This window comes from Lithobates pipiens, unplaced genomic scaffold (assembly GCF_037356315.1).
Source record: "Lithobates pipiens isolate NorthernLeopardFrog02 unplaced genomic scaffold, aLitPip1_a1.2 Scaffold_8, whole genome shotgun sequence".
NCBI lineage: Eukaryota > Metazoa > Chordata > Amphibia > Anura > Ranidae > Lithobates > Lithobates pipiens.
This window is the reverse complement of record NW_027507903.1, coordinates 636313714-636326561: the sequence shown is the minus strand read 5'-3', so window position 1 is coordinate 636326561 and position 12848 is coordinate 636313714. Positions and strand designations below refer to the sequence as shown.

Below are 12848 nucleotides of genomic sequence, written 5' to 3'. Positions count from 1 at the left end.
CTTTTTGTTCTCTTGTATTCAGTGTCCCATACATTATACACACCCCATGTGATGTAGGACATTTTTCGACTCCAGAGGCCCTTAAAGACCTCATTTAAATTATGTAGAAAAAAAGAATGGTCAGTTCTGATATGGGACGTCCCATACCCTATGCGCACCTCATTTTAAACCATTTTACTGTAGCGATATGGAGATATGTCACGTTATTTGACTTTGGAGGCCTATAACAACCTCATTTCTAATACGAAAAAAAAAAGAATGGTCAGTTCTGATACAGGACATCCCATACACTAAGCGCACCTTATTCGACTTTGCAGGCCTATAATGACCTCATTTCTAATAAGTAGAAAAAAAAGCAATGGTCAGTTCTAGTACAGGACGTCCCATACCCAATGCACACCTCATTTGAAACCATTTTACTGCAGCGTTATTGAAATATGTCACATTATTTGACTTTGGAGGCCTATAACAACCTCATTTCTAATACGAAAAAAAAAGAATGGTCAGTTCTGATACAGGACATTCCATACACTAAGCGCATCTCATTTGAAACCATTTTACTATAGCTTTTTAGAAATATGTCACATTAACCACTTGCTTACTGGGCACTTAAACCCCCCTCAGTCCCAGACCAATTTTCAGCTTTCAGCGCTGATGCACTTTGAATGACAATTGCGCGGTCATACAACACTGTACCCAAATGAAATTTTTATCATTTTTTTCCCACAAATAGAGCTTTCTTTTGGTGGTATTTCGTTACAGCTCGGAGTTTTATTTTTTGCTAAACAAACAAAAAAAGATGCAAAAAAAAAAAAATCATGTTTTAATAGTTTGTTATAAAATTTTGCAAACGGGTCATTTTTCTCCTTCATTGAAGTGCGCTGATAAGGCGGCACTGATAGGCTGCATTGGTGGGCACTGATGGGCTGCATTGGTGGGCACTGATAGGCTGCATTGGTGGGCACTGATAGGCTGCACTGGTGGGCACTGATAGGCATAGTTAAGGCGGCACTAATAGGCACAGATAAGGCGGCACCGATGGGCACAGATAAGGCGGCACTGATGGGCAAAGATGGGCACAGATAAGATGGCACGGATGGGTGGCACGGATAAGTGGCACGGATGGGTGGCACGGATGGGCACTGATAGGTACCACAGATAGATGGGACTGATGGGCACTGATAGGTGGCACTGATAGGTGGCTCTGATAGGTGGCACTGCTGGGCACTGATGGGCGGCACTGCTGGGCACTGATGGGCGGCACTGCTGGGCACTGATGGGCGGCACTGGGGTGCAGCACCTTTGAGGCAGATTGGGTGGCACTGTGGGTGGCACTGTGGGTGGCACTGTGGGTGGCACTGTGGGCGGCACTGTGGGCACTATGGGCACAGACGGGGGGCACTTACTTTTACTTTTAGTTATTCTTCAGGATGGCACTGCGGGAGGCAGGTGGGCACTGGCAGGTGGCATGTGGTGCCTTGCATTGCTGGCCGTGATCGGGACTGATGTCGGCTTTTTTTTTTTCTCCTCGCGCTGTCAGCGCGAGGAGGAATAATAGCCGATTACCGGCTCCGTTCTATCACATGATCAGCTGTCATTGGCTGACAGCTGATCACGTGATAAGGGGTCGGGATCGACCCCTTACATGGATCGGTGATCAGGCGAGTCTCACGGACTCACCGATCACAGAGCGCGCCGCGCGCGCCCCTCAGGGGGCGCGCAGGCCGCTCGTAACCGGGACGACGTCAATAGACGTAGTCCCGGAAATCTAGGTCCGCGCTAATGCCGTCATTCGGCAATAGCGCGGTACCCAAGTGGTTAATCAACTTTGGTGGCCTATAACGGCCTTGTTTTCTAATAAGTGGAAAAAACAATGGTCAGTTCTAATACAGGATGTCCCATACCCCATGCACACTTCATTAGAAACCATTTAACTTTTTTAAAAACATTTTTTTAAACATTTTACATTTTAAAAGATGGCCCTGGTGTGCATAGGGTATGGGACGTCCTGTATTAGAACTGACCATTCTTTTTTTCTGCTTATTGGAAATGAGTTATTTATACGCCTCCAAAGTTGATTAACATTATATATCTTCAAAAAGCTATAGTAAAATGGTTTCAAATGAGTTGTGCTTAGTGTATGGGACGTCCTGTACTAGAACTGACCATTGTTTTTTTCCACTTATTAGACATTATGTCTTTATAGGCCTCCAAATTCGAATAACATGACATATCTCCATAACGGCAGTGTTAAATGGTTTAAAATGAGCTATGCATAGTGCATGGGACGTTCCTGTATCAGAGTTGACCATTGTTTTTTCTAGGGCTGTGGAAATTAAAGATTAATTATTTTGATCGATCAAGAGTTCCGTCGGAGATCCGGTGACATCACAGACATCAACGTCATTGGACTCTTCCCCCCTTCCCCAAATGCCTCCGTCTGCTAACGAAGGGAAGGGGGGAGGAGTCTGATGACATTGAAGTTCTGATTGAACGTAACGCCTACGGGGGAGGAGCTACGCATGACGTCACCTGCTGCTGCCCTACGGAACTAACACGATTGTCGGCTTTACATGCTGTGTTTTTATCATCTTTATGTGAGTAGTTTGTGTTTGAACACAAAAATTAAATCTTATACTTAAGCGGTGAGCACTTAGATCTTTTCTTTCTACCCATGACCTGGCATCCTTGCTGAGATCTAAGGATACGTGAGAGAAGTTTAACCTTTTTGATACCCGCTTGCATGACCACCTGTTTGCACAGGGGTCCATGCCATAAGGTGAGAGTGATTAGTTAGACCGGAGGTGGTGGGATTGTCACGCTACTGTGGAAAAAAAAAAGACTTACGTCAGTGCTACAGTTTTAAATTTAAAACGTATTTGTGTGAACTGTGAAGTTAAGTCATGGATTGTGAAAACGAACTAGTGTTGGGTGATTGTATATAGTGTATACCAAATTTACCACCGACTAATGCAGAGTTGCAATGCAAGGAGATCAGCTAAAAGTAGTTGGATCTGTATGTTCGTTATAATTAATCTAAATTAGTCGATTAATTGATTAAAAAAAAATCGATCAATCAAACACGAAAATTTTAATCAGTAACAGCCCTAGTTTGTTCCTACTTATTAGAAATGAGGTCATTATAGGCCTCCAAAGTCGAATAACGGGACATATCTCCAAAATACTACAGTAAAATGGTTTCAAATGAGGTATGCATAGTGTATGGGACGTCCTACACTAGAACTGACCGTTGTTTTTTTCTGCTTATTGGAAATGAGTTATTTATACACCTCCACAGTCGAACAACGTGACAGATCTCCGAAGCGCTACAGTGAACTGTTTTCAAATTAGGTGTGCATAGGGTATGTGACGTCCTGTAACTGACCATTCTTTTTTCTACATAATTTAACCACTTGACATGCGCGCTATAGCCGAATGACGGCCACAGCGCAGACCTGAATTTCTGGTAGGACGTCATATGGTGGCCACCCCTGTGCACGCTCCCTACTGTGATCGCCGGGTCACCGAGACTCGGGTGATTACCGATCCAAGTAAGGGGCCGATCCCTGATCAGCTGTCAGCCAATGAAAGCTGATCACATGATGTAAACAAAAGCTTGGTATTTTTGTTTTTCTCTTCACACTGATAGAGTGAGGAGAAAAAAAAGCCAATCACCAGCTCATCTGCAAGGGACATTGGTCCTGAAGAGGAAGAGGCAATTATGCCTCATCTGTGTCCCACCTGATAGTGCCCACAGTGCCACCTATCAATGTCCATGAGTGCCACCTATCAATGCCCACCAGTGGTGCCAATCAGGGCCACCAAGCAGTGCTGCCTATCAGTGTAACCGATTAGTGCCCATTATTGCCACCCATCAGCGCTAATCACTGCCACCCATCAGTGCCATCACTGCCACCCATCAGCATACATCAATGAAGGAGAAAAATGACCCGTTTTAAAATTTTTATAACAAAAAATAAAAACCACAGAGGTGATCAAATACCACCAAAAGAAAGTTCTATTTGTGTAGCATGACCGCGCAATTGTAATTCAAAGTGCGACAGCGCTGAAAGCTGAAAATTGGACTGGATTGGGGGGGGGGGGTTAAGTGCCCAGTAAGCAATGAGGTCTTTAAGGGCTTCTGGAGTCAAAAATGCCCTATATCACATGAGGTGTGTATAATGTATGGGACACTGAATATAAACAAACATATGCAGTAAATGTATTTAGAAAGAAATACGTTATTTTGTCTGCTTGTGCTGTAAAAATTAACATACAACAATGTATTGAGATATGACCTATAATGAAAAAAACATTAGTCAAAGACAATGTGAGTTTAAAAAAAGGATAAAGATTAAAAAAGAGAAAGAGAGATAAATAATGAAAGAGAGTGATAGAGAAATAGAAAGAGAATGAGAGAGTGAGAGAAAGAGATAATAAATAAATGCGCTGACATGTTTTCATAAAACAATGAAAGAGAGATAAATTAATTAATAAATAAAGATGGAGAGCGAGAGAGCAAGACCGAAAGAGAAAGAGAACAAGAACGAGAAGGAGAAAGAGAGACAGAGAGAAAGAGAGAGAGAGCTAAAGAGAGAGAGAGAGAGAGAGAGAGGCCATCTGGAATTCTGCAAACATCTCCAAGTCCATCGGAGCACCTCCAACAGTGCTTGCCGGTCTGAGTTGGGCAGATTTCCCTTACGTCTTGCAGTACAGAAGAGGGCGCTATCATACTGGGACCACCTACAAAACAGCAGTCCCAACTCATACCACCATAAAGCCTTACTGAATAGTAAGGACCAGTCCAAACCATGTGGCCTGCAACAACTCATCCCCTTGTCTATCCCAAACTCTCAACAATGCGGCCTGACAAAATCTCAAATAAAAAACATAACGAAAGACTCCAAAGAAAAATATGTTGGAGAATTGAGAAACAAAATAAAAAACTCCAAAAAGCTAACTGTTTACCAGTCATTGCAAAGAGACTACAACTGGCCCCGTACCTGGAGGTGCTACAAGACCCCAAAGACAGACAGACCCTGAGCCTGTGCAGACTGAGCGCCCACAGCCTGTAAATCCAATTAGGACAGCACAGACAGACCTACAAGCCCAGGGAGAGTAGACTGTGCCAGCAATGTGACCAGGGGGTCCTGGAGGATGAGGACCACTTCCTGCTACATTGCCCAAAGTACTCATCAGTGAGGGAAATTCACTTCCAGAGACTTTCAACTCTCATACATACTGAACTTCACTTCTATAGAAGAGAAGAGGAAACTCCAATTTCTACTGGGAGAAGAGGAGCAAATGGTGAAGATAGCTGCCCAATATGTGACACCGACTGAAAGTGACATGAAAGACTGAGGACTTAAAAATCCTTTACAGAGACTTATGCCCATTCCCCTTTATATTACCCATTCCCCTTTCCCCTTTTTCCTATACAAACTCAACTGCTTTGGCAATGCTAACATGTATTTGGTCCTGCCAATAAAGCTTATTTGAATTTGAGAGAGAGAGAGAGAGAACAAGAAAGAGAGAGAGAGAGAGAGAGAGAGAGAGAGATAAAAAGAAAGAGAGAGAGAGAACAAGAGAGATAAAAAGAAAGAGAGAGAGAGAAAGAGAGAGAAAAAGAGAGAGAGAGAGATAACGAGAGAAAGATAACGAGAGAGAGATAACGAGAGAGAGAGAAAACGAGAGAGATAAAAAGAAAGAAAGAGAGAGAGAAAACGAGAGAGATAGAGAGAGAGAGAGAGAGAGAGAAAACGAGAGAGATAGAGAGAGAGAGAGAGAGAGAGAGAGAACGAGAGAGAGAGAGAAAATGAGAGAGAGAGAAAATGAGAGAGATAGAGAGAAAACGAGAGAGAGAGAGAAAGAAAGGAGTGAGAGAAAGAAAGAGAGAGAGCGTGAGAAGGAAAAAGAGACAGAGAGAGAGTGAGAGAGAGAGAAAAAGAAAGAGAGAGAAAAGGAAAGAGAGAAAGAGAGAGAGAAAAAGAGAGAGAGAGAAAGAAAAAGAAAGCTTGTGGCAGACAGATATGGGCAACTCGAGCGCTCTGAAAGCTAGTTCTCTCTCTGCTTTTACTAAAATTTCCATACTCATAGTAATAGGCATGCAATTTTTTTGTTTTTGTTCTTATCGGCTGGCTAGACAGTGTATTTTCAAGTCAAATAAGACAGAAGAGAGAGGTGCCTCTAAGTGCAGAATTAGTAGCTGTTTATTTCCCCAAACAAGATTAAAAACACTTACAAAATCTTACAAATTAAAAAACGTGTAGTCATTGATAATGCAAATGCTCCCGCAGACGGATAGGTCCCCGGCATATAGAGACTCACAATTGTGTCCTGTGCTGTACCAAAAACATAGACCTACCAATTTTGTAAATGTTTTTAATCTTGTTTGGGGAAATAAACAGCTACTAATTCTGCACTTAGAGGAGCCTCTCTCTTCTGTCTTATTTTGTTTCAGAGTTTGCTCCTCTTTTCTGGGTGCAGCCCTCAGTGTTGGGTATACCTCATTGGACCCTTGCCTCTCTAGAGATACATCTGATTGGTCCTCATGCTCAGAGCATCCTTTTACACTGTACCTGTATTTTCAAACCACGACTGGCTTGACTGCAGTCCTCTCCCGGGACAGCCCTGCCAGTGCACTCGAAACTTAAAGCTAATCACTGTCAGTCTCTTTGTCTCATGCATTCCTTCCTACCATGTGCAAGGGTTAATGTAAACCGATGCCTCTACCTTATTATCTCCAATCTCTCAGCACTGGTCACAGTGATGTCTGGCCAGGAGGAGGAGGAAAACGGCCCGGCCGGAGGGCATGTGACTGTGCCCAGCGGAGATAATAAGGTAGAGCCATCAGAGAGATCAGAGATAATAAGGCAGAGGCATCAGTTTACATTACCTTTACACACTGTAGGAAGGAATGCATGAAACAGAGGGACTGAAAGTGATTCGTTTTAACTTTAGAGTGCAGAGGCAGGGCTGTCCCGGGAGAGGCAGGGGGAGCCGGAATGACATCATCCATGCAATCAATGCTGAATTGTGCAAGGCTGCATCGAGATGCATTGATTCCACAGTTATTTTCTAAGCAGGAACTAGCTGAAGATCACTCAGCAATCTGTTCAAAGTCCAGCTTAAATAGGCCATTTGGCCATTCTGGTTTGCGCTCATACTAATACGTTTACATGTGTGTGCCAATGGCCATCTTGCCGTGAGTCTTTGCTCAGAATTATAAGCATTCACATGAGCATGTAATAGCCTTCTGATTCCAATACATACTGAGCCTCTCTTACATAGCCAGGGATAGTTAAAAGAAAAACAGTGTGGGGTTCCCCGATAATTCATAACAGACCCTTTCAATCTGGTATACATTTTAAGGGGGACCCAGTGCAAAAAAAAAAGTCATGGGATCCCTTAAGATTCTTAGGTGGTAAATGTTTCTAAGCTTTTGAATAAAAAGACCTATCTGGACTGGCCAGATCACGAGAATGGACAGCAGCTATTTTGGGCAAGACTACGTAATGTGATCGCTAAGTCTGGAAGAAAGCTCAAATAAAGCATATTCATGTTTTAACTGTAACATTACAGGAGAATGTTGGGCTTTAATATAAATTTCTGACTGCAGATCTTACAAAATTATGAAAATGTTATTGAACATATGTTGTTAAAAACTTGGCAATTGTCTTAAAACAGGAGGGGGAGAAGAGAGGGTAAGAGAGAGACAAAGCAAGAGGTGGGAAGTAAAAGGGAGAAAAGATAAGGGAGATTGGGGGAGAGAGAGAAAGAGGGAGAGGATGGGGAGAGAGAGAAAGAGAGGGAGAGGGTGGGAAGAGAGAGGAAGGGAGAGGATGGGGGGGAGAGAGGAAGGGAGAGCGGAGGGGGAGAGAAAGGAAGGGAGTGGGCGGGGAGAAAGAAAGGGAGAGGGTGGGGGAAGAGAAAGGAAGGGAGAGGGTGGGGGGGAGAAAGGAAGGGAGAGGGTGGGGGGAGAGAAAAGAAGGGAGAGGGCGGGGAGAAAGAGGAAGGGAGAGGGTGGGGAGAAAGAGGAAAAGAGAGGATGGGGAGAAAGAGAAAGGAAGGGAGAGAGTGGGGAGAGAGAGAAAGGAAGAGAGAGGGTGGGGGAGAGAGGAAGGGAGAGGGTAGGGGGAGAGAGGAAGGGAGAGGGTAGGGGGAAAGAGAAAGGCAGAGGGTGGGGGGAGAGAGAGAAAGAGAGAGGGGAGGGATGGCGCAGTGCATTGCTGGCTCTTGATTGGCCAAGCATGCACTGTGACCCCACGTGCTTGGCCAATCACAGCGCCGGCAGCGAGGAGAGCCATGATTTGCCACAGGCAGGATGCCTGTGGCCAATCATAGCTCAGGCTGTGTAGTACATGCCCCACACTATATAAGGCCGCCAGCGCGGTGGCCTTGTGTAGTGTGTTGGCGTCTGTAGCAGTTAGTGGGTGTTCTGTGTACCTTCAACACAGTATACACCGATCGTTATCGGCCGATTTTTTGTTCTTGCTCTTCTGTAGTGGTTGTTGTCTGCGTGCCATGACCGCAGTATACACCGCTATATTCACCTATATAGCTAGCGATATAGCTATCTTTTATAATAGAGCTTGCAGTCAGTGTTAGGAGATTGTGCGTGCTGTCTGCATGCTCTGAACGAAGTATACACCGCTATATCCACCTATATAGCTAACTATCTTGCTCGTTTTAAATAGAGCTTTCAGTCAGTGTTAGGAGATTGTGCGTGCTGTCTGCGTGCTCTGAACGCAGTATACACCGCTATATCCACCTATATAGCTAACTATCTTGCTAGCTATATATAAAACTATCATTTTAAATAGAGCTTTCAGTCAGTGTTAGGAGATTGAGCTACACTTTAAAAATGTACCAGTTGAAAATTACAAACAGATTCAACTTAACACAACAAACCTACACAGTCCCTGTCTTGTTTGCACCGCCTGTATACTGCTGTTCTGAGTATATAGGGCCTGGGGGCCACACGCATTTCCTTTTTTTAATATGGGTACTGTGTTCCCCTTAATATGCGTACAAGACCCAAAGGGGCTGGTAATGGGCAGGGAGGGCTACCCATGCCATTTTTCTCAATGATTTTCAACCATATTGCAGGAACCAGATATAACATTAAAACCGCAAGCAGTTTTAAATGACGTTATTTCCGTTAAATGTAATTTTGTGCAGGGACTGTTCTAAACACGGGAAACACGTGGCACTTCACAGGCATACTACAGACACCCCCCAGGCATGATATTTAAAGGAATATTTCACTTTTTTTTCACTTTAATCGTTATTAAAATCAGTGCTCCCGTCAAAACGGCCATTTTTAAAACTTTTTTTTGCATTGACCCATGTCCCCTGGGGCAGGAGCCAGGTCCCTGAACCCTTTTTAGGACAGTATCTTGCATATTAGCCCTTAAAATTAGCACTTTTAATTTTGAACATTCGAGTCCCATAGACTTCAATGGGGTTCTAACGTTTGTACAAGTTTGGGGTCCGTTCAAAAGTTCTGGTGCGAACCGAACCGGGGGGTGTTTGGCTCATCCCTATTCCTTCCTTTTGATTTTAATAAATATCACTTGGGTAATGCGCAGTGTTCCCGTTGGGTATCCCCTGACCCTTGGAGGGCAGCAAGGTCTGTGCATGTACTGGGAGCCATAGGAATTCCAGGCTTCTTCCATTGCCATCAAGCTACTGTTGAGCGCAGGAGATTTTGTTTGACTGTGATTGTTGATTACTTGCCATAAGTTTTCTGTTCTCCTAACTGTATATGACTGAGCATTTTGAAATTCTTGCCAGCGTGGCATTATCTGTTGTAAACTTTGAAAAAAATTCTAATAAAATTCTTGAGAAAGGAAAAAAAAGAGAAAGTTTACTGTCCTTCAGACTTTTGGGAAGCCAGACTATGGCCAGTGGAAGTAGAAAATGCCCTGGTGTCCAGTGGGAGTAAACAATACCCTATCTTTGGTGTCAGTGGGAGGAGTAGTGACCCATCGTTGGTGTCATTGGAAGGAATAGTGCCCCATTGTTGGGGGAATAGTGCCACAATGTTGGTGTCAATGGAAAGAAATCTGCCTTATCGTTGGTGTCATTGAGAGGAATGCCCCATACACATACGGTTGGACATTCCGACCACAAAATCCATCAGATTTTTTCCAACGGATTTTGCCGCAACTTGTCTTGCATACACAAGGCCGCACAAACTTGTCAGAAAATACAATCATTCAGGAACGAGGTGACTTACAAAACGTACAATGGGACTACGTAGAGGCCAGGAGCCAATAGCTTTCGTCTCCGATTTTTTTCTGAGCATGCATGGCACTTTGTGCATCAGAATTCTCTACACACGATCGGAGAAAGTCAGATGGGATTTTGTTGTCGGAAAATTTTAGATCCAGCTCTCAAACTTTTTCCGTCCGAAATTCCGACCGAAAAGGTTCGATAGAGCACACGACAACATAATCCGATCAGACTTTTTCCGTAGGAATTCCTGATTGTGCGTATGGGTCATTAGACTTTTAAAGTATGGCACTTGCAATAAGTTAAAGTGATTGTAAAGGCTTATTTATTAATTTTTTGTGGTTAAAAATAATAAACACATCATACTTACCTTTTCCGACAACATAATCCGATCTGACTTTTTCCGTCTGAATTTCTGACTATGTGTATGGGGCAGAATAGTGGCTCATTGTTCATATCAATGGAAGGAATTGTGCCCCATCGGTGTCAATGACAGGAATTATACCTGATTTTTGATGTCAGCAGATGGAAGAGTGCCCCAAAGGCCAAGTAAAGGCAAGCAAAGGGCCACATCTGACCCCCCAGGCTGCAATTTTGGAGACCGCTGCTGTAATTCATTTTTACTGGCGGCTGGATTCAACACCTGTGGATCCCCAGTGCTGAAATATGGCCATATTTTACATATATGCCCCTATACACCATTGTTTGTGAGCCCTAAACAAGTACCATATTCAGGGGTCAAGTCCTGGGGAAAAAAGTGTGGGAACTCCCACCCAAGATCCACTCCCCCACCAAAAAATTAAATAAAAAATGATACGCTCATATGCACGAATACTTCAAAAGTGGTATTTTTCATCCAATTTTCGTATTGTCTGTATGAAACTTAACCGTTAGATCGAAGAGGAAGTTGTCATGGGGCCCCCTACTGGCAAAGCCTGAATGGTCAGTCCACCCCAGGTGTGCGGCCAGGGGCGGACTGACCATTGGGACACTCGGGCACTGCCCGAGGGCCGCATGCCACTAGGGGGCCCCATCAGGGTTGCCAGCCTCAATAAAACCAGTGACAGTATGTAAAAATCTGTGTTTTTTAAAAATCCCAAGATTATAGCCGCCTCTCCAGTACCTTTTCAGTGTGTGTGTGTGTATACTGTGTGTCTGTGTGTATATACTGTATGCGTGTGTATACTGTATGTGTGTGTATACTGTGTGGCCCCATGATCTCCTATTGGCCGGGGGCCCCATAATCTTCTATTGCCCGGGGGCCCCATAATCTCCTATTGCTCGGGGGCCCCATGAGTTTTCAGTCCGCCCCTGTGTGAGGCACTTACTATTGCGAGCTGTGTTGGCGGCTGCTGGTGTATATAATACATAATGTAGTCCATCGTATTTGATTCAATGCCCAACTTGAAGTACATTTATTTTTTGCAGACAACTTTTCCCTGTAGTTGTAAGTTCTATGGGTTTTCTCATGGCTGGAATCTAACACACGTGTGTCCACCATTGGTTTTTACAATGAAAAATGTATCATCAAGGACGTCAGCATGAATTTTATATTTTTCCTAAACAGTAATTGTCGGAGTGATTTGGATTTTATTTTGTTTGTACTGAGTTTTACGTGCACACTGCTGTTTATGTGCTTATCTCTTTTTCATGAGAGTATCCAATGGTATATTCTGTACATAGTCTACATTGTTAAATGCTGGCTGAACCACAGGCTCCAGCACAAAGACAAGTACGAATATGATGTTTTTGTGTCTTACAACACAAACGATGAGCTTTGGGTCACAGAGCAACTTCTTTCCAACCTGGAGCAGAAGGGTCCTCCATTCTTCAAAGTGTGTATCCATAACAGGGATTTTGAGGTAGGCAGAGACATTGTGGAGAACATTATGGACAGTATTTATAGCAGCAGATGGACGGTCTGTATCATTACCCATAATTACCTGCAGAGTAATTGGTGTTCCCTGGAAATGAAGATGGCAACGTACAAGCTACTAACTGAGAGTAAGGAATCTCTGATACTGATATTCCTTGATAAGATCTCCAGAGAAGAGCTGCAGTATTACCATAGACTGACTAAGCTTTTGAATAAGAAGACCTATCTGGTTCCCCATAATTCATAACAGGCCCTTTCAATCTGGTATAAATTTTAAGGGGGACCCATTACAAAAAAAAAAGTCATGGGATCCCTTAAGATTGTTAAGTGGTGAATGTTCCTAAGCTTTTGAATAAGAAGACCTATCTGGACTGGCCAGATCACGAGAATGGACAGAAGCTATTTTGGGAAAGACTACGTAAAGTGATCGCTAAGTCTGGAAGAAAGCTCAAATAAAGCAAATTCATGTTTTAACTGTGAATTACAGGAGAATGTTGGGCTTTAATATACATTTCTGACTGCAGATCTTACAAAATTATGAGAATGTTATTGAACATATGTTGTTAAAAACTTGGCAATTGCCTTAAAACAGGGGGGAAGGGGGGAGAGAAGTAGGGAGTAAAGCAGAGAGAGAAGAAAGAGGATTGGATAGGGAGAGGGAGGAAGAAAGAGGATTGGATAAGGAGAGGGAGGAAGAAAGAGGATTGGATAGGGAGAAGGAGGAAGAAAGAGGATT

At 43.5% G+C, this 12848-nt stretch overlaps 1 protein-coding gene across 1 annotated transcript in view; it reads left to right on the top strand.

The window, feature by feature from the left end:
* Positions 1 to 12568, top strand: part of LOC143961567 (toll-like receptor 13) — a 152466-nt gene extending 139898 nt beyond the window's left edge. Inside the window, exons 2-3 of the mRNA XM_077470875.1 lie at positions 11769 to 12341; positions 12473 to 12568. Of these exons, the coding sequence (XP_077327001.1) occupies positions 11769 to 12341; positions 12473 to 12568 (669 nt within the window). The remainder of the gene's footprint in view (positions 1 to 11768; positions 12342 to 12472) is intronic.
* The last annotated feature ends 280 nt before the right edge of the window (positions 12569 to 12848 follow it).